Raw genomic sequence first — 20,941 nt, 5'->3', positions numbered from 1 at the left:
TGTCAATTTGGCATGAATTGTGCAAGTGAATCTTGACTAATGAAGAAAATGTAGATGATAAACCAATGGAAACCATTTCTCTGAAATAGCTCAAAGGTTCATCTCATGAATCTTCAGTAGGAAAGCTTACTGTAGACAGAGGAAACACAAAAGTTACACATTCTGACAATGCACTTATTTTCATATTTGTGTCCACATTTCTTTTTCCTTTTCTATATCACAATGACATTGTAAAGGTTGTTGTTGTTGTGTTTTTTTTTTTTTTTGGTCAGACTAAAAGTGTAACAGTGAATTCTATCCAGTCTCTTTCAGTCAATATCCCACATACAGTAATGTGTAAATGTGTATGTTTGAAATGGATATATGGCACACATAAGCATATGGCATATTGTTCAATACAGAGGTTTACATCAGAACATCCCTCCAGAGTACACTGTTATATTGACAATATGACTAAGTGATTTGACTGTCTTATCCATAAACTATGATGGCACTGATATGTTCATTGACACAGATATTTATTTTTGATAGATGAACTAAGGATTTTGAGCAAGAGACTGGCTTTTGCAGGTAATCCATGGTGTTTTTCTATTTGTACGAGTTGTTTTGAGAATTGCACTTACTGTTCTGCAAATCTCAAGAATGATTCGAGAAATGTACCAAAGCGACTGAGAAAAACTGTAATGTGCATGCATGACAGGGAGGCGCCCTCTCGATCACTTTTTTTCCTGATAATGATATAACTTAAATTGTGGTGTCTCACATACATGAGAATTATGTAATCTGTGAAGGTTGCATTTCTCTCTAAAGGTGCGTCCATGTGGAGAGAGTCAGCAGTGTGAATTTCGTTTTGCAGCTGACAAGTGTCGGATTGTTTTGTTGCTCACACTGTGTCCTTTGCAGTTTTGTCTTCTTTTCTTGGGTTCTAGTTGCTTGCCTCGTTGGATTGTGTTCGGAGATCTGCCCATTGTAGTCCCTGTGCTGCCAAGGACCAGCTGCACCTTGACTTTCCTGAACTGTCATTGTTACATCGCCTTGTGCTTCGTAATAAAGGAACTTTCACTTGCAATTGAATCTCGAGTTATCTGTCCTGACAGCACGAGCACTAACTAACCCATCTTCACTGTCCGCGGTTTGACTTTACAAAATCAGTGTGAGCCGAATACAACTTATTGATCATGAGCCCAACATTTAGCAAGGCAGGAAAACATTCAACCTACAAAAAATAAAAGTATAGGCTATTCTTAAACTTGGTCCTCATTATATTGAAGTAGCTACACATCCAAACACCAGAAGCAACCTACACTCTCTAAGTGTTCTTTCATTGAAAAGTATGCATTTTGTTTATTCACAGGCTATATAGTTGAAATAATATTTTAGTTCAAAACTATAAGTGTCATTGTTTAAAAAAAAAATGCTTACATTTCATAGAACTTTAGTTGTTATGCTTTAAAATTCCATGGCATTTGTAATTTCGCAGTATTTTCACCTCCTAAATTACTGACCCCTGTTAAGCCACAATTCTATAATGTTAAAATTTACTCAGGACGATGGAATTTATTATTATTATTATTATTATTATTATTAGAATAATTGTAGCATACATAAACGAGTGAAGCAAAACAAATATGATAACTTTTTAACTGCCGGCAGATATAGGCTTATATTATAAGCAGCCAGCCCTCGAAATAAAAATAAAAATAAAGGGGCTGACTGTGCTTCTCGCATATCTAGGACGGATCGAAGACGGCTCTGCCTATCTCCACCCGTATTCCCTAGATTGAGAGTTCATCGAGGTTCGGAAGCACGGGAAGCGGTTCCTTCCCCCTCTGTGAACTCGCAGCTGCAGCAACTTATCTCCGAGGAGATTCATATTGTTTGTGTGACTAAGCGGCTCGCATGTTGCCGAGGCAGCGCGTGTACTACATCATTTTCAGTTTTGATGTAAATCTTACCAAATCCAGACCGTCTTTACTCGTCTGATTGGTTAACTGCATTAATTCTGAGGAATTAAATTCAGTATCTATCTGACTATGAGAAGTTAGATATGAATTATATTAACAATGCAGACCGTGTTTACTCGTCTGATTGTTTGTTTGCATTAAATTCTGAGGAATATAATGACACTTATCTCACTCTGAGAAATTATATATACTGGAGGGGCTGTTGGGTGAGAGCAGCCCTCCCAGTCTATAGTCAGAGCGTTGCCACCCGCGCTCCCCCTGCGTCAGGACCGGAGGCTGAAGCAACGCTCTGAACCAGGGTTTTTTCCAGCCGAAGGCGGATCTGAGGGCCGTACTTCAGGCTGTGAGGCCCTCGGTTAAGAAGTCCTGACACGTTTCGGTCACCACTGCAGAGGGCGGCCCCTACTGGGGTGGAGCGGCGTACACCGCATTACACGGTGCCCGTCTCGCTTCAGCGCCCTCTGGGGGCCAGTCTGCCAACCCTGCCAGTGTTCCAGGGCGCAGCGGTCCCCAGCAAGCATCGTTCTCAGTATTTTCCGCCCGTGCGCGTAGCGGGGCTGAGACGCTCGCTGCCCCTGCGGGGGCCTATTACACCAGAGGTCAGTCTCGAGAGACTGATTCCCTTAGTAGATTATTTAGCAGCGTGAAAACTACTGCCAAATGTATCTCAATGGGTCCTGCACACAGTAGAAAAAGCTACCGTATTCAGTTCGGCTCTGTACCGCCGATATTTAACGGGGTCATTCCGACGATGGTCGGCCCCGGGCAGGGTCTGGTTATGGAACAGGAAGTGAAACCCTATTAGAGAAGGAGGCCATCGAGGTGGTCCCTCCTCAAGACAGGGAGTCCAGGTTCTACAGCCTGTATTTCACAGTTCCAAAGAAGGATGGGGGGTTACGTCCGATTATAGACTTGAGGGTCTTAAATCGTTCAGTTATGAGATTGAAGTTCAAAATGCTCACAATCAAGCATGTTGTAGATCAGATCAGGTCCGAGGACTGGTCTGTCACAATATATCTCAAAGATGCATACTTCCACATTTCCATCCTTCCACAACATGGGAAGTTTCTGAGGTTCGCTTTCGGGGGCAAAGCCTACCAATATCGAGTACTTCCCTTCGGCCTTGCACTCTCACCCCGCATGTCCACAAGATGTGTAGACGCGGCTCTGGTCCCCCTGCACATGCAGGGCATCCGCATTTCTCAACCACATTGACGACTGGTTGAGTTAAGCTCAGTCAAGAGCAGGTTGCGGCTCGGCATCGAGGTGTCGTTCTCGCACATATGGGGGAGCTGGGTTTGAGACTGAATGCCAAGAAGAGTGTGTTTCATGTCCTTTAATATATTTTTGTAATGTTGATATTTCTTCATTGTTACTACCTTATGCACAAAAAATAACCAGGGCATCACTGAAACTTTGAAGAGAATGATTCTGATTTTATTACTTTCAGTGTAAATGGTCACTAATAACAGATAATGTATTGACAGTATCAAGGTCGAGTCAGTGCAGTGCAGTCTGTCTGACTTGCGGAGAAATCAAAAGTATAAGAACAGCACACACAAAGAAACAAACATTGCAATACAAAAAATATAAATATTCTGTATAATATGAGCAACATCACACGAAAAGGATTTATGTTTTTCTGGCTTTCAGCTCGACTGCAAATGTGATATTGATTTTATACATCAGTTAAATAAACAAGTAATATTAACTGACTTACATTTAAGAGACATTGTGGATTTTTACTTCATTTCAAACAAAAATAATTCTAAGCAAAGCCAAAGCAGAACCGAGCAACAGTCTTTTGTTACTAATTGATTCATTTTTAAATGAGTCAATGATTCAGTGAGTCATTTATAAAACGGTTACCTCCTTCTTTTATTGAATTAATCAGTCGTTTGAATGAACGATTGAATCAATGATTCACTCATTATATGTTCATCTTATATGTAGACATCTGCATTTAATCAGTTTAGGAAAATATTTTCCTTTATAAAGTTAATGTGTAAAAGCAATAAATTTAAGGCACATATCAAAAATATACTTATTAAAGTAATACCTGATAGAGCACTGATTAGATAAATTACATTTGTGCCAAAAAACAAAACAATTTTTTTTTTCCCTGGACAAGTATACTATTTTACTCGGACAAGTGAATGATTGATTTACTTGTCCGAAGGACAAGCTCATGTAAAAGCTTAATGTGGAGCCCTGTATTAGCAATGTTATTGCTGTGAGTTTCATCCACTTTAATATTCATTTTTGTAATGTTGTTATTATTTGTCTTTTCCTCGTTGTTACTTTACACTTAAAATGGTTTTAGATGGATATAAATGTCATCGCTGAGTGAGTTTAGTCTTTTTCAAAATTCACGTTCGCAGTGTAACTATATTGTTTGATGTTTTTTCATTGATACAGTCTTATTCACTTTTAGTTTTTTCTTTTTTTTTTAGATTAAATATTTTACCTAGTATTGATATTGCTGTGAATTTCATGTTTTTCAATATTGGTTTTCTAAATGTACTTTATTAAAAATAAATATGCTTTAAAATCATAAGATGTGATTTTTTTTTCAGTGTTACTAGCAAACTCTAACAACAAGGTAAATTAGTGTTAGTATTTTCTAACTATTAACTGTCCATATATTGCACTTGACAAATAAGCTATTGTGGCTTTTTTTGATGAATATTTTATATATTTAAATATATATATATATAAAAAGTACAAGATTAGGCTAACTGAATATATGTGATATCAAATAAGGATTAGCATAAATGTAATCTAAATGTAATCCAAAAGTAATCAGATTACGTTACCAAAATGTGTAATCTAAGAGATTATATTACTGATTACAATTTTGTTCATGTAATCTGTAATCAGTAACTGATTACAATTCATAAGTAATCTACCCAGCTCTGCTTTTCAGTAACAGAAATTTCATACGGACAGGAGAATGGTTTCACGGCCAGGAACTATTTTTCCTTGAATTATAAGAAGTGATAACTTTATTGAAAGTTTATAAGTTAATCTTACGGCCGTTTGCTGGACAAACCCGTGTTTGATTTGCGGTAATTCACAGTAAGAGATGTCACTATAATTGATATGAAGAATGGAATATTGACATATTAATGAGTAAATTACAGTGCCTTGTAATGAGTTATTGATATATACAATTGACCTATTTTTCATCTTTAATAATTTTAATGTAACTGTCAGATATATATATTAATCATATTCCTGATTAATTATTAAAATTCCCTATATATCATTTGAGTTAATTTTAATGTACAACCCAGTGCGGCTAAACTATTAGAGATAAAATTTTAACCATTCAGCCGTCAGCTACAGTATCACATCAGACAGTGCACTATAGAACCCCTGAGGAACTGTTCCACTCATTCTCTACTATAGGTGATGAAGAATTGTATAAACTTGTTAAATCATCTAAACCAACAACATGTATGTTAGACCCTATACTATCTAAGCTCCTAAAAGATGTGCTTCCAGAAGTCATAGATCTTCTTCTGACTATTATTAATTCATCATTGTCATTAGGATATGTCCCCAAAACCTTCAAACTGGCTCTTATTAAGCCTCTCATCAAAAAACCACAACCCCAAAGAAATAGTTAATTATAGACCAATCTCGAATCTCCGTTTTCTGTCCAAGATACTAGAAAAGGCGGTATCCTCACAATTATATTCCTTCTTAGAGAAAAATGGTATATGCGACGATTTCCAGTCAGGATTTAGACCGTATCATAGTAATGAGACTTCTCTCCTTAGAATTACAAATGACCTGTTCTTATCATCTGATCGTGGTTCTATTTCTCTGTTAGTTTTATTGGATCTTAGTGCTGTGTTTGACACAATTGACCACAACATTCTTTTGCATAGACTTGAACACTTTGTTGGCATTAATGGAAGTGCATTAGCATGGTTTAAATCGTACTTATATGACTACCATCAGTTCGTAGCAGTGAATGAAGATGTATCATATCGATCACAAGTGCAGTATGGAGTACCTCAAGGCTCAGTACTAGGGCCGTTACTCTTCACACTTTATATGTTACCCTTGGGAGATATCATCAAGAAACATGGTGTTAGCTTTCACTGTTAAGCTGATGATACTCAGCTCTATATTTCTTCGCGGCCCGTTGAAACACACCAATTTGAAAAACTAATGGAATGCATAGTCGATATAAAAAACTGAATGACAAGTAATTTCTTACTGCTAAATTCTGAAAAAAAACAGAGGTGTTAATTATAGGACCTAAAAACTCTGCATGTAATAACCTAGAACATTGTCTAAGACTTGATGGCTGCTCTATCAATTCTTTGTCATCAGTTATAAACCTAGGTGTGCTATTTCATCGCAATCTTTCCTTAGAAAGCCATGTTTCTAGCATTTGTAAAACTGCATTTTTCCATCTCAAAAATATATATAAATTATGGCCTATGCTCTCAATGTAAAATGCTGGAATGTTAATCCATGCATTTATGACCTCAAGGTTAGATTATTGTAATGCTTTATGGGGTGGTTGTTCTGCATGCTTAGTAAACAAACTACAGCTAGTCCAAAATGCAGCAGCAAGAGTTCTTACTAGAACCAGGAAGTATGACCATATTAGCCCGGTCCTGTCAACACTGCACTGGCTCCCTATCAAACATCGTATAGATTTTAAAATATTGCTTATTACTTATAAAGCCCTGAATGGTTTAGCACCTCAGTATTTGAATGAGCTCCTTTTACATTATAATCCTCTACGTCCGCTACGTTCTCAAAACTAAGGCAATTTGATAATACCTAGAATATCAAAATCAACTGCGGGCGACAGATCCTTTTCCTATTTGGCACCCAAACTCTGGAATAACCTACCTAACATTGTTGGGAGGCTGACACACTCTTGCAGTTTAAATCTATATTAAAGACCCATCTCTTTATCCTGACTTACACATAACATACTAATATGTTTTTAATATCCAAATCCGTTAAAGGATTGTTAGGCTGCATTAATTAGGTAAACCAGAACCAGGAGCACTTCCCATACCACCTGATGTACTTGCTACATCATTAGAAGAATGGCATCTACGCTAAAATTAGTCTGTTTCTCTCTTATTCCGAGGTCACCCTAGCCACCAGATCCAGTCTGTATCCAGATCAGAGGGTCACTGCAGTCACCTGGATCCAGTACGTATCCAGACCAGATGGTGGATCAGCACCTAGAAAGGACCTCTACATCCCTGAAAGACAGCGGAGACCAGGACAACTAGAGCCCAAGATACAGATCACCTGTAAAGACCTTGTCTCAGATGACCATCAGGACAAGACAACAGGAAACAGATGATTCTTCGGCACAATCTGACTTTGCTGCAACCTGGAATTGAACTACTGGTTTCGTCTGGTCAGAGGAGAACTGGCCCCCCGACTGAGCCTGGTTTTTCCCAGGTTTTTTCTCCATTCTGTCACCGATGGATTTTCGGTTCCTTGCCGCTGTCACCTCTGGCTTGCTTAGTTGACCCAGCTTCATCTACAGCGATATCGTTGACTTGATTGCAAATAATGCAAATAAAAATGATGAACTGCCTTTAACTGTCATTTTGCATTATTGACACACTGTTTTGCTAATGAATGTTGTTCAGTTGCTTTGACGCAATGTATTTTGTTTAAAATTAGGTTATTTAAATTAGCAAAAATATGCCAAAGTGGAAGGCTACTCGCGCCGAATGGCACGGTGAATGGCTGTTGTTTCCAATGTGTATATATATGTGTGTGTGTGTGTGTGTTTACTATAACAATAGCATGCACAAGAGCCTTTGTGTAAAGGTCTTTTTTTTATTTTTGATGCATAGACTTGCCTAAGATTATCCCACGTTTTGAAATGAACTCACTGTAAATTTTCTAATGGTTTTTAAGGATGTAATAATGTTATATTATAATGCTATTGTTGATTTACTTCATCCTTTCATCTCCATTTCCAATCTGTCCCTTTGTGCCACCTGGCAGTTGTTTTGTGAATGATTTTAACACGCGACTGACATGAAGTCAACGAGATCCTCAGTGAAGAAAACTCTGATGCCCACACTGTGTTCCACACTCCATCCCTCACCACTCGTGAAGAAAACTGAATAATGGTGGGTCGAAGTCAGGAACTATTTTGAAGCCTCCATCCCACTCAATGAACTGTGTCGATTTTGTTAGCTAGGTTGCGTCTTCCCTCAGGGAATGTAGCTTCACAGATACGGATGGAATTCACTCTCACATCCTCTCATTCTTTCTAACTACACATTGCTAACGTAAATTACAGCAACGGAAATATCTTTACAGGTCACAGAATCAGCACATACAAAGTGAACTGTTTTTTTTTTTTCAAGCCTTCAATTTTAGGGCACTCTGGCGTTTTAGCCCTGGACAGAGTTTCCCACACCAACACATAGTTAATGACAGTCCATCTTGTCAGAATGCTGCAAAATATGCAACATATCTCTCCTTTTATCAGTAGTCAACTTCATGTTTCAAATATCAGGGTAAGCAGAAAGTTAGATGTGGACAATTTTACGCAAAGTTAATTTGAAAGAATTCTATTTATGTTGTTATAAAAGTTGGTCAGCAGAGCTCAGCAAAAAGCTGACTCCATCTTGGACTATCCCACCTCCTGACCAATGTTTTTCAAATAACGCTTGCAACACTGCATCACCACTGCGATGCGATCGTATTCAAGAAGTCAGCTTTAGACAAATAGCATGTCATGACATGTCGTAAGCATTATTTCAGGATCTGTAACACCACTTTATATTGTGCATAGGCTCATTTGAATCAAGATCAACTGCTCTAAACTTTAGTGTGCCATAGTGTTGTCAAAAGTCCCTGTAGTTCGGTCCCAAGTCAGTACTAAAAAAATGAAAATGTCACCGTACCAGGTTCCTTTAAGTACCAGTGGTACCGATTACCTAGTCAACCCGGTCCTTGACGCATACAGCAATATGATTTCCGCGAAGCAAAACAATCTCAAAATCCAGTCATGATAATGAAACTTACATTTTAATATGGACAGTCATGGAATTTGTCAAAGTTAGCATAAATTAATCAAATCAAATCTCCATATGGACCAGTAACGTTATCTGTAAATGTTAAGCCGCAAAAGTTGGTTGAAATATGAATTTTGCATGTTCTGCGATTTTAACTGGTATCGGTACCGAATACTGAACATTTTTGTACCGTGACAACACTAGTGTGCGACTTACTATGCTTTACTAAAGTTATAATCTAAAACGTTGCACAGAGCACACTGTATATTGCTTACATTCACGAATGTGGCATTTTTCTCACAAAAACTTTATATAGTTTGATATAAACTGATTAAAATAATTGTTGTATTCTGCTAGTTCAGATCTCAAGATTATATAAGAAGACTATCCGTAATGTCACTACTGCCGTTTTGCTTTGTCCCCCAAAACACACCCATCTTTACTCCTCTCCATGGGCGGTGCTAAAGAGGGGCTAGCAGGTTCTTCAACACCCCCCAAGAAAGACAAAAGCACCCCCATAGCACCCTCACATTTTTTTTCCTGGAATCAATTATATACATGCTGTAGCCTTTTGTATTTAATAATTAAGATGATAATAAAAAAGAAACAAAACATACAAACAAAGAAACAAAAAAAAAATTGACTAGTGCAAGGGCGTAATGTCATTATAACATATTATTTAGAAAATGGAGCACTTTCCTTGTGCCAAGTAGGCCTTCCCCTGACTAAATATTTTTATAGTTGCACATTATATTAAATTGATTAATTAATTAAGGGCCGGGACTCGATTAAAAAAATTAATCTAATTAATTAGAGGCTTTGTAATTAATTAATCGAAATTAATCGCATTTTAATCGCACATAAATATTTGACCTGAGAACAGTGACAAGTAATTTTTTTTCACATGGATTTATAGTATACCATTGAATAATGACTGAATACATAAGCTTAAGCAACAAAATATTGTTTATTTTTGTTCAACCAAGTCTAGCAGACCCGTGCAATTTTTGCCATTAAGTGTAGCAATGCAGACATCCCAACCTGCAAAAAGTCATTTCAGGGAGGTATCCCGAAGGACCCCCCCCCCAAAAAAAAAGGAAGGAAATACATCTCAGCTGTAGTCACCTTCTCAGTGAGACTTTGCCTAGATCTGAATGGGATAACTTCCCTGCGCTTCGCACACACGCACATTAGCACACACACGCAAGGTCTCTCGCTCCCTCTCCCTCTCTGCCGTGCGCGCGCTACACGGTTTGAAACACAGTATCTGTTTCGCATGCGCGCTTTTGCTCGCTCGGTCTAGATTCCGGAAGATTTTAACTAATTTGCGGGTCTCAGGGAGCCGCTTTCAATATGCGGGAGACTCCCGGAACTTCCGGGAGACTTGGGATGTCTGGCAATGGCATATTTAGAAACAATTTAGAAATAGTACATTTCAGAAATTCAGGTAGCTTATAGGTGCTGGAACCTTCTGTAAAGTGTTTTTTTAAGTAAAACACAATACTGTCAATTACATTCAGAACATTGGAAACCCTGACTATTAGAAAACATCTCTCTGTTGCTTCAGAGGCCATAACATACTAAGTCCAACTCTCAATAACCTTGGCTAAAACAATAAAGAGTTTAACATAAACAGCCAGTTGCACCACTAAAATAATACATAGTTCAACATAAAGTGTAAAGTCCACGCTAGCTGCTATATGTTTTGCGTTGAGGTGATACTTGAGACTCAATGTGCTGCTGCGGTGATATGCAAACGCTAGTTGGTGCTTCAGTATAATCGGTCCGCCGAAACTCATCCAGTGAGAAACGTTCCACGTTGCAAAAATAAGTTATTAAAAATGCGGGAATTTTTTTTCTGTAACAAATTAATCTTAATGCGTTATTTTTTGTGTAATTAATTAATCTCAATTAACGCGTTAAAGTCCCGGCCCTAATAATAATATACTAAGTCATCCTTTAATATATACGCAGGCCGCACTCAAGCTCGCACATAAAGTAATTGCCTCAAAGCACCGGCAAAACGATTATGAACGTGTCGGGGGGAAAAGAAGACATTTGATTATAAATTAATAAACTATTGCTTTCTGAGTCAGTGTAGGGCGCAAAGATGAAGTTGTTAAATGCCGACGCTGACTCGCCATCTCCACATGGTCGTGCCTTTAATAAATATAAATGCACCTTTCCATACAGACTAAAAAATGTAAGAATATTACAAAAATTGAGTGGACGAGTTTTCCTTTTATTTGTTTTATTATTCATATAAATAAAATGACAATAACCTGTTTTGTTTATATTTCCTATTAATTGCAGGAGTCCAGACTGTGACTATTTTTTCTGCCTGTGTGACAAAATTTTGTGAGTGGCTGCACTGTCACAACCACCATATTGTTCAACTCATAGCGCTGCCTTTTCTGTTATATAACCAGAGAAGGTGAAAATGGAATTCTTGAAGGGGAAAAAATGCAAAAACCTTTGCTGTTTACCTCATGTTATGCTATGGAGGCTCTCTTTCGTTATTAATTTATTTATTTTTTAATTATTATTTGATTCCTCAGTATTTGCTAAACTTTCTGTAATTCATTTTGTAGGCCTATGCCATGCCTCATCTTAATAATTTTTTGTTAATAAACATTTTATAAGCTAGTTTGTCAATGTATCTTACTGTTTTATTGTTGTTATGCTTTTTAATTAAAAATAACAAAGGATTCATCTTTTGTTTTAGTCTTAAAAAGCGAAAGGTTTATAGATGTAAGCAAAACAGACAGTTTTCTTTTTGTAAAACGTGACCACAAAAGATCACAAAATCGAAATTAAAAGCATCCAAAGCCCAGCTTATAACAGAAAAAGAGTAACTCCAGTTTACAAGATTAAAATCACAAATAATACTACTTATGAAAAAGAATGGGTTGAATGATAATCACTTTCGTTTCCATACAACTAAAAACTATGATAAAAGTTAATCAGCATGCATTGACAATTTGCATGTTGTACCAAAAAAACCCTGCTAGTGCACCAACTGAGAAAGTTAGTTGCAAAAGAGCGACCAGTAGGAAGAATGAGTCTTGAGCCCTGAATTGCCCATCTTCCCCTGTCAATGACCTAGCACCCCCTCAGCACCTACATTCAAAATTCTCTGGCACTGCCCATGCTCCTCTCCATTTTTCTCCTCCCTCCTTCTTAGTTGTTTATGAAACAGCCCCTAGCGTGAGGCTTTCTGCGCAACAAGAAAACACTCTGGCTACTCCTTTCCATACCTCTCTCGGCTTACTACAACCTTATTTCAGAAGTACCCTAGCGTGAGGCTGCCTCCACAAAGATGCCTGCCTCTTCTTTCCCTTTTGCTACCCATCCACCACCTACATCAGCTGAACTGACATCTTCCATCTTTTTGTCAGACACACATATAGCAACCCCAACCCACAATGTTGCTATGGACCTCCACCTATCTCTTGGTGTTTTCACACCTGGTCTCTTTAAGGGGACTGAACATATTCCACTGGATTTGGCCCATATGTCAGCACCCTAAAATATTGTAGACCTTTCCAAAGTGAACTGAGACTATTTCAGCAGGTGGTCTAAGTATGGTTCACTTCAGCAATCAGTAATGGTCCTCTAAACAGTACAGCATGAAAACAATTGCTCCTGGCTCACTTAATGTTTTTTTATATATATATATATTTTTTTTTAAATCACAAATTCCAATTTAGTTGTCATTTGGTGCTTCTGTACAAATTAGCTGCTCCTTCTGGCACATTTCTACGAATAACGCAAGGTCAAGTTATGCCAAATTAATGCTTTTCCTCAGTTGGTTAATCCAGTCTTCTGCGTTATAACTGAAGCAGAATGTAAATTTAAAGCAAGGATTCAAATTCAACCTGCTGTCTATCTCATTTTTTGGCTTTCAGAAATGTAGGTCATTGGGTCCATGATGCAGCCATGTCTGGGAGATGCTGCGTGTTTCTGTGTGAAATCAAAAGCACTTTATTTGGCCTTCTGGAAGTAGATGCGATGAGGAATCATTGGATAAGATTTATTTACAAAAGAACAGCACAACCTAGATGTTCGAATTTGAGCAACACATTTTATGTACAACAGTTTTGTGAACCTAGGAGGGTAAAGAGTACAATATTTATTGTGCTGCATATTATGCTCATCTTTCTCAATTGCAAGCAATATATTTTTGTTATAGGGTAGTTTGGTTACTCTATCACTCTATCACTGTAAAAAAAAACAAAAAAAAAACATTTGACAATAGTTCCAAGGCGTAACAAGGCAACATGTTCTCTTTCTCCTAACATAAGGTATACTAGGTTTTAGGCATACTGCTCTGTGTCATGCCTAACAACACCCTTGGCATTTATTTTAATGATAATTATTGCTTATTGCTTTATTCTCTCACAGTCACAGAAGAGTGGGTTATTGTTACTGCTTAACTTACTTGAGTTTGTCCAGTTGTTTGAGTATATCAGCTTCATTTAGCAGCTTCAGTCCTGAATCTCCTGGGTGATTATAGCTCAGATCTAGCTCTCTCAGGTGTGAGGGGTTTGAACTCAGAGCTGATGCCAGAGTAGCACAACCTTCTGCTGTCACCATACAGCCAGATAATCTACAATAACATTTCAAAGGTTAATGTTATGAAAAGATAAACACTATCGTAAAAAAGTATCCTAGCAGGCACAAGTCTTAAATGAGTTTAAATGTCTTAAATTGGATATGTTATTGAAGAGTGACTTGACACAAGGAATGTGACAGCTGAAACATATGTCTTGTATACGTCTGTGCGTATGTGGGTTCTTGAAGCACTGACTCCAGCTGCAGTCCACTCTTTGTGAATCTCCCCCACATTTTTGAATGGGTATTGTTTCACAATCCTCTCCAGGGTGCGGATATCCCTATTGCTTGTAGGGATTTTTGTAGGCCTTTTTTGCAATGACCTTTTGTGTCTTGCCCTCTTTGTGCAAGGTGTCAATGGTCGTCTTTTGGACAACTGTCAAGTCAGCATTTTTCCCCATGATTATGTAGCCTACAGAACTAGACTGAGAGACCATTTAAAGGCCTTTGCAAGTGTTTTGATTTATTTTTTAGAGTGTTGCACCAGGTGTCTTCAATATTGAACCTTTTCACAATATTCTAATTTTCTAATTTTCTATTCTAAAGGTAGTGAGTTTGGGATTTTCCTTAGTTGTTATAATCATCAAAATGAAAATAAAATAAACATTTGAACTATATCACTCTGTGTGTAATGAATGAATAAATATAATATATAAATTTCACTTTTTGAATGGAGTTAGTGAAATAAATCAACTTTTTGATGATATTCTAATTATATGACCAGCACCTGTAATTAGCTGAGGTATGGAATGCATATTTGGTGTGCTGTCCGGAGAAGGGCTCCGGGCTCGGGAATGGCCCAAACCTAGAGTCCCCCCCCCCCCTTTCCTTGTCTAGTTGTAAAGTGAACTTGAAGTGAGGAGATGGGATGGAGGAGGGATGCTGATAAACCATCAAAAGCATAGAGGTAAGTCAGCGGGTATTTATACTGTGGTATTGATTACTTGATTGAGGTCCACCAGTTTTGATAAGGCTAAGTATCTGATGCTTACCTTGTTAAGAAAACACAATTTCACGAGTTCACGTTTACATATAATTAGCTGAGGTATGGAATGCGTATTTGGTGTGCTGTCCGGGGAAGGGCTCCGAGCTCGAGAATGGCCCAATCCTAGAGTATCCCCCAAAAAGCAATTAAACAAACAACAACCGCCAGATTATGAACGCCCCTCAAAAATAGCATTGTGAGTATTGGCGGGGGATAATTTTATTTCCTAAAATGTCAGCTGGTTGGCATGCCGGAAGGGCCTACGTACTCCAGTGGGAGTGATTTAAGCATTGGAAGGGTAGGCCCTACTGGCTGTAGGTACTGGATTATGTGGCTGGGGCGCCCAGTCCGTAGAGATTGAGCCAATGCTCAATTGGAGTTCACAGCATTGTAACGGGCATCGAACGGGTAAGCTTTGCTGGCTGTGGAATAGGTAAAGGTAAAGATGTCTAGCCTGGAGGCTCTCGCCAGCATCTGGTGGGAGCTCAATACTCGCGGCACCAGATAGGTAAGTCTCAATGACCATAAAAGGGGAAGTAATGGTAGTTTAGCTGGGAGGTTCTCGCTGACGTTTGATGGGAGCCCAAGACATCAAACGGGTAAGCTTTCTGGCCATAAAATATAAAAAAGGTAAAGTTTTCTAGCAGGGAGGCTCTCGCCGGCATCTGGTGGGAGCTCAATTCTCACTGCACCAGATGGGTAAGTCTCAATGACCGTAAAAGGGGTCGTTAAGGTTGTTTAGCTGGGAGGCTCTTGCCGATGTATGATGGGAGCCCACAGCATCGAACGGGTAAGCCTTCTGGCTATAAAATATGGAAAGGTAAAGTTTTCTAGCAGTGAGGCTCTCACCGGCATCTGGTGGGAGCTCAATTCTCGCGGCACCAGATGGGTAAGTCTCCATGACTATAAAAGGCGAGGTTAAGGTTGTTTAGCTGGGAGGCTCTCACCGACATACGATGGGAGCACACGGCATCAAAACGGGTGTGCCTTGCTGGCCATAAAATAAAAAAAGTAAGGTTGTCTAGCCGAGGGCTCTAGCCGGCATCTGGTGGGAGCTCAATACTTGCCACACCAGATAGGTAAGTCTTGATGACCGTAAAAGGGGAAGTTAAGGTTGTTTAGCTGGGAGGCTCTAATCAATGTACGATGGGAGCACATGGCATCGAACGAGTAAGCCTTCTGGCCATAAAATATGAAAAGGTAAATTTTTCGGTGGTAGCTCCAGTGCTTGTGGCAGTGAAAGGGTACACCGGTAGTCAGACAGAAAGGACAAAAATGCTTGACCGGGAGGGCTCTTGCAGCCTTTGGCGAGATTTCAATATTCACACATGGATGGGTAAGCGATACCATTAGTTGAAGGAAAACATTCACTCAACCGGGAAAGCTCTTGGTCATCTGACGGTATTTAAAACTCATGGCATCAGATGGGTAACTCTGCCGGTAGTTTGGCAGAATAGGCAAGATTTGCTCGCCCGGGGGCTCTCGCGGCATCTGACAGGAATTCAATACTCGCTGTATCAGATGGGTGAGCCTTGCCAGTAGTAGAAGAAATATTTACTCCGATGGGAGCACTAATGGAGCACCTGACAGGGAGTTCAATACTCAGAGCAATTTGAGTTGTCTAAGACGCTCTGAGGATTACTTTGCTTAATGTTTAAAGCTGAGGTGGTCAACTTTTGCCAGCCAAGAGCTTATGATTTAAGACTTTTTTTTCCTCTCTCTCCATATTGATTGCATGATCATTGTTCTACAGTTGGGAGAGAGAATTCATCGAGAGCAATTGAGGTGATTGTGCTTGGAATAATATTGAGCTGATGGATTGATTAAGAGTTTCTCATCCCAGAAGTTTCAGATTAACTACTCCAATGGGCTAATGAGAAACCGAGAAGGCTGGGCTTCAAAAATGCTGATCATAAACCTTTTTTTGATTCATGCCACCTAGGGGGGAAAGCTGAACAGATTATTTCAGTGAAATAGCTGAAACGTAATGAAAGATGGCAACATTTGATGTCACGTCCAAGGAATTGATTGCTGTAGCATGCCTGTCATAAAGAATTGTCCAAATATTAAAGATTGTGTACAATTTAGCCAAACGAGGACTAGATTGTACAGTGACATGTAGAAAGTATTGTCAGGAAGTTGGTGTCCTTTGCAGGCTTTTAATATGTGAGCAAGTACATTATATTGTTAGCGATGCATTATTTTAAGTTTGTTCCATGGAAGAGTATAATTAATTGCTTTTCGAACTTCACTTAAACCAATCACCATTACCTCATTGCTATAATTAAGCAATTTAAAGGTTGTTTGATTGTTTGATTAGGTCTATATATATTTTTTATTTTTTTAACCATCAATAGAAATTATAATTATCTGATTAATCAACAGAATAGTCCACAAAAAACTCTGTTACCCAATTAGTCATTAGTGACCGCTTTAGATGAGGGTTTCATGTCCGCACTGTCAGGATTAGTGCCCGGATTTTGTGGGCCATTGGAGGTTTCTCCAAGGCAACAGAATTTGGTGGAACGGGCAGTGATATTGCTATAAAAAATAAATTTTAAATGAAGATGAGAGCTGTGAGGGAGATGAGCAGGGGCTGCGATTGTCAGGGGAGGCATCCTCCTTCCGCCTAATAGCAACCTCTGTGGCTTGGGGTGGTAAACTGAAGCTTGCGTTGTTGCCAGTTTAGCCATTTGTTGTTTAAATTAAGCATTTTTTGGACTACCCTAGCAACTATTAGAAGTTAAGAAATGCATTTCCTCTTAACCCCACAAGAAGCAAGTACTGAAAAGTTAGCCAAAGTGACAAATTTGCTAGGAACTTGGAGAGAGGTGTCTAGAAATACTCACATCACATGTGAATTATGTTGCTAGTTTTACTTGATCATTAATTGAACTTGTTGGTTGTTTGATTGTTTACTTGTGGGTAAAAACCCCTATACTGTATAAAAACATTATGCGCCTATAATTGTTAATCATTTAGGTACATGGTTGGCTTCATTATCTTGCAAATCAATCTTTCTATTCGTTATCTGAGCGAAGGTTCGCCTCGGACTTAAATATGGTCAGCTTCCCGATGGAGGAACTGTAGGCATGACCGAAGATAAGTGGATGCCGGGGAAAATTGGAAGTGACGCCAGTAGAGGCAAAGACAAGCCGCGTCTCTGAGAGTATGAGTGATGTCATGAGTGATGCGCAATAAAGCCTGTACCTCGGCAGCTTCGTCTGTCAGAAATGGAGCGATCTTTGGGCCGACATATTGGCTGGAGAACCGAAAAATCCCCAGTATGATCTTGTCATTTTATGGGAGAAGCTGAGACTGACACGTAATGGCAAAAGTTGCAAACCGAATGCTGATAAAACATAAAAGGATAGAAGTCAGCGGTATTTATACTGTGGTATTAATTACTTGATTGAGGACCCCGTTGTTGATTAGGTTAAGTATCTGACGTGATGGTTGTCTACAAGTCTGTTGCAGTCTTTACACTTGACATTGACATGTGATCAGTGTGATTTTATCAAGCAGACTGAATCATCACCCAATCAGAATACAACATACAAACACTGGTCTGCATCAAATACTTTCTGCATCTAGATAAGTGATATCAGCTCGTTGTACTTAAAAAATTATCCAGATATGTATGTTTCCCAGAATTATCTGCACTGTAAGTTAAATACACCATTAAATACCTCAGTATGTTGAGTTGACAGTTTGGACTCTCCAGTCCAGCACACAGCAGCATCACTCCCAAATCCTTCAGGTCATTGTTACTCAGGTCCAGCTCTCTCAGGAGGGCATTTGATGATTGTAAAACTGAAGCAACAACTTCACAGTGCTGATCAGTAAGATTACAGCCTGCCAAACTGAAAAATGTGACTGGTTAAAAGGCATGCTGAGCCATATAACAAAAAATATACATTTTTGAGGCCAGAATATATTAGAAATATTTGCTAAACATATGTTGCAAACAGGGAAGCTCAATGAAAAACATTTTTAAAGTTAAGTTAAGTTTAGTGTCAACCTTCATATACCAAAATATATTTTTAAATGTATTTCTGGGGCAAGAAAATGCATTTTCTTGGATTGAAATATATCAAATAAAAATGGTTTTAATATGACTAAAAATATATATTTATGTAAGTTTATTTTGAAACATATTTTAATAAAAATGTGTTTAATAAAATTTTATGAAAATATTTAATAATGTATTTCTTTTTTTAAATATATACTTAAATGTATAAATATATTTTCAAAATTAGATAATTTAAATGTATAAAAATTTCTGAAAAATACACTGTAAAAGAACCCCTATTTTTACAGAATTTATTTTTCCCAAGTTATTTTAAACTGTATGCAAAACCCTAGTAAAATTACTGACAATATTTGTAAAATGAACAATTGAATCCCAAAAATTGGATTGGCAAAATTTACAGTTTGTCACACTAGAATGCTTTAATGTTTAACCAAGAAATTTGTTTTGAAAAGTTTTTTTTTTGAACAAAATTTTTGAAACAGTTTTTTTTAGTAGGCCTCATTGCTCTGAGCCTACATATATCAGTCTTTAAATGGGGAAGAAAAAAAAACATTATTTGTGGATCATTTTGTCAGTATTAAATCATTAAACTATTTTTACACAGTTTTTCATACTAGCATGCTCTAATGTTTGACCATGTTTTGACCAGGAATTTTTAGCCATCTGTTCCATCTGTGTGTAATTCTGCATATGAATGTAATGTCATGTTTCTATCAGTTATATATGTTATTTTTGGTATCTGTTTAATCGTCATGCTTTGACGGACTCACTAATATAAAGGAAATTAATGAAAAATGTATTAATCTGGAATTACGAACTTGATAGAATATCACTGCTGAAATCTGATAAGCCATAACTTAATAGAGTGGGTGGTTCCCCAGAGACAAAGGAACGTTTTTCCCGCTTCAGATCGCAGACGTTCATTGGTTGTTAACGCAAACAGAGGCGTGAACCAGTCAAGCCATAAGAACTGAAACCAGGAAGTTCCTCCCTGTACTTGCTCTTTTTCGCTCTCTTGTCCCTGTCTGGTCCGTCTCAGCACGGCGGCTGAGAGAACAGGCTCCTTCGGGAGATTTCATCTCCGTTGTTTTCATTTCTTTTACTTACTAAGTTCCTCTCTATATGAGCAAGACGAATTCTGAATCATTACATTCGTTGGAACTTTCAAATATTGCGCGAGTCCGCAGCAGCCCCGGAAGACACGAGAGAACAGGCCAAATCACAAAGAGACCACATGCAAGTATTATTTTCAAGAGAGATTAAAATTCTGCTTAAAGTTTGTCTATTACCTTTTCAAGGTGATTTGATTCGTTGTTGTCTTTCAAGGGTTACTGTCTGTGAGTTTGCGAAACTGAGCATGTGAGCATTCTGTGATCGTGCCTAATTCTCTCACCTCTCTCTCTCATCCTCTCTCACTCATTCTCTCTCTCTCTCTCTCTCCCTCATTTGGATTCCGTTATGTCTTGTACAAAGTTTACTGTCTGTATTGACGTATGCGTATTTGCTCTGTGTGATTTGTAGTTTGATGTATTATTAGTTCAATTATTAAAAGCCAATATATAATCATGATTGCATCTGTCTAAAACGCTCACATCACGAGTCAATGAAATGTCTGATCTTTAGCTACAACCTCTTTACTTTTTAGTAACCCAAATTTCATAATGATAGGATAATGTTTTCCTGGCCAGAGAATATTTTTCCTTGAATTATAATAAGTGATAACTTTATTGAAAGTTGGTAAGTTAATCTTGATGCCGTTTGCTGGACAAACCACTATTTGATTTGTGGTAATTTACCGTAAGAGATATCACTATAATTGATATGAAGAATGGAATATTGATATATTAATGAGTAAATTACAGTGCCTTGTAATGAGTTATTGATATATACAATAGACCTATTTTTCATATTCAATAATTTTAATTTAACCGTTATATGAGATATATATATTAATCATATTCCTGATTAATTATTAAAATTCCCTATATATCATTTGAGTTAATTATAATGTACAACCCAGTGCAGCTACAACCAAGAAATTTGTTTTGAAATGCTTTTATCTTCAAGTCTGGGGAATATTAGGGGCCAATCAATGGCATCATTGCAGGGCCATCTAAAAACTGCACACTCTAGCCACTGAGGCCAGGCATTATCATGCACCAGAGTATGGTCTGACAGAAGCTCTGAAGATTTCATCCTGGTAACTATCAGCAGTAAGGGAAGCATTTGCTAACACATAGAGGTCTGTGGACCCTTCATGGATATTCCTCTCCAGACCATTACTGACCCACCACCAAACCATTCATGCTGGATGATG

The 20,941-nt window shown here is 38.1% G+C and overlaps 1 protein-coding gene across 15 annotated transcripts in view; it reads right to left on the bottom strand.

The window, feature by feature from the left end:
* Positions 1 to 20,941, bottom strand: part of LOC127944675 (NACHT, LRR and PYD domains-containing protein 12) — an 83,544-nt gene that overhangs the window by 7,219 nt on the left and 55,384 nt on the right. For 12 of the 15 annotated variants that reach the window (XM_052540832.1, XM_052540840.1, XM_052540875.1 and 9 more), the window contains 2 exons: positions 18,281 to 18,454; positions 13,434 to 13,601 (listed from right to left, as the gene is read on the bottom strand). The exons of 1 other annotated variant lie outside the window; for it this stretch is intronic. In XM_052540832.1, the coding sequence (XP_052396792.1) occupies positions 13,434 to 13,601; positions 18,281 to 18,454 (342 nt within the window). The remainder of the gene's footprint in view (positions 1 to 13,433; positions 13,602 to 18,280; positions 18,455 to 20,941) is intronic. 2 more of the 15 variants (XM_052540902.1, XM_052540936.1) reach the window with 1 other exon arrangement.

The sequence above is a fragment of the Carassius gibelio genome, chromosome A3, assembly GCF_023724105.1.
Source record: "Carassius gibelio isolate Cgi1373 ecotype wild population from Czech Republic chromosome A3, carGib1.2-hapl.c, whole genome shotgun sequence".
Classification (NCBI taxonomy): Eukaryota; Metazoa; Chordata; class Actinopteri; order Cypriniformes; family Cyprinidae; genus Carassius; species Carassius gibelio.
The sequence above is the reverse complement of the archived record's forward strand: the minus strand, read 5'-3'. Positions and strand labels throughout refer to the sequence as shown.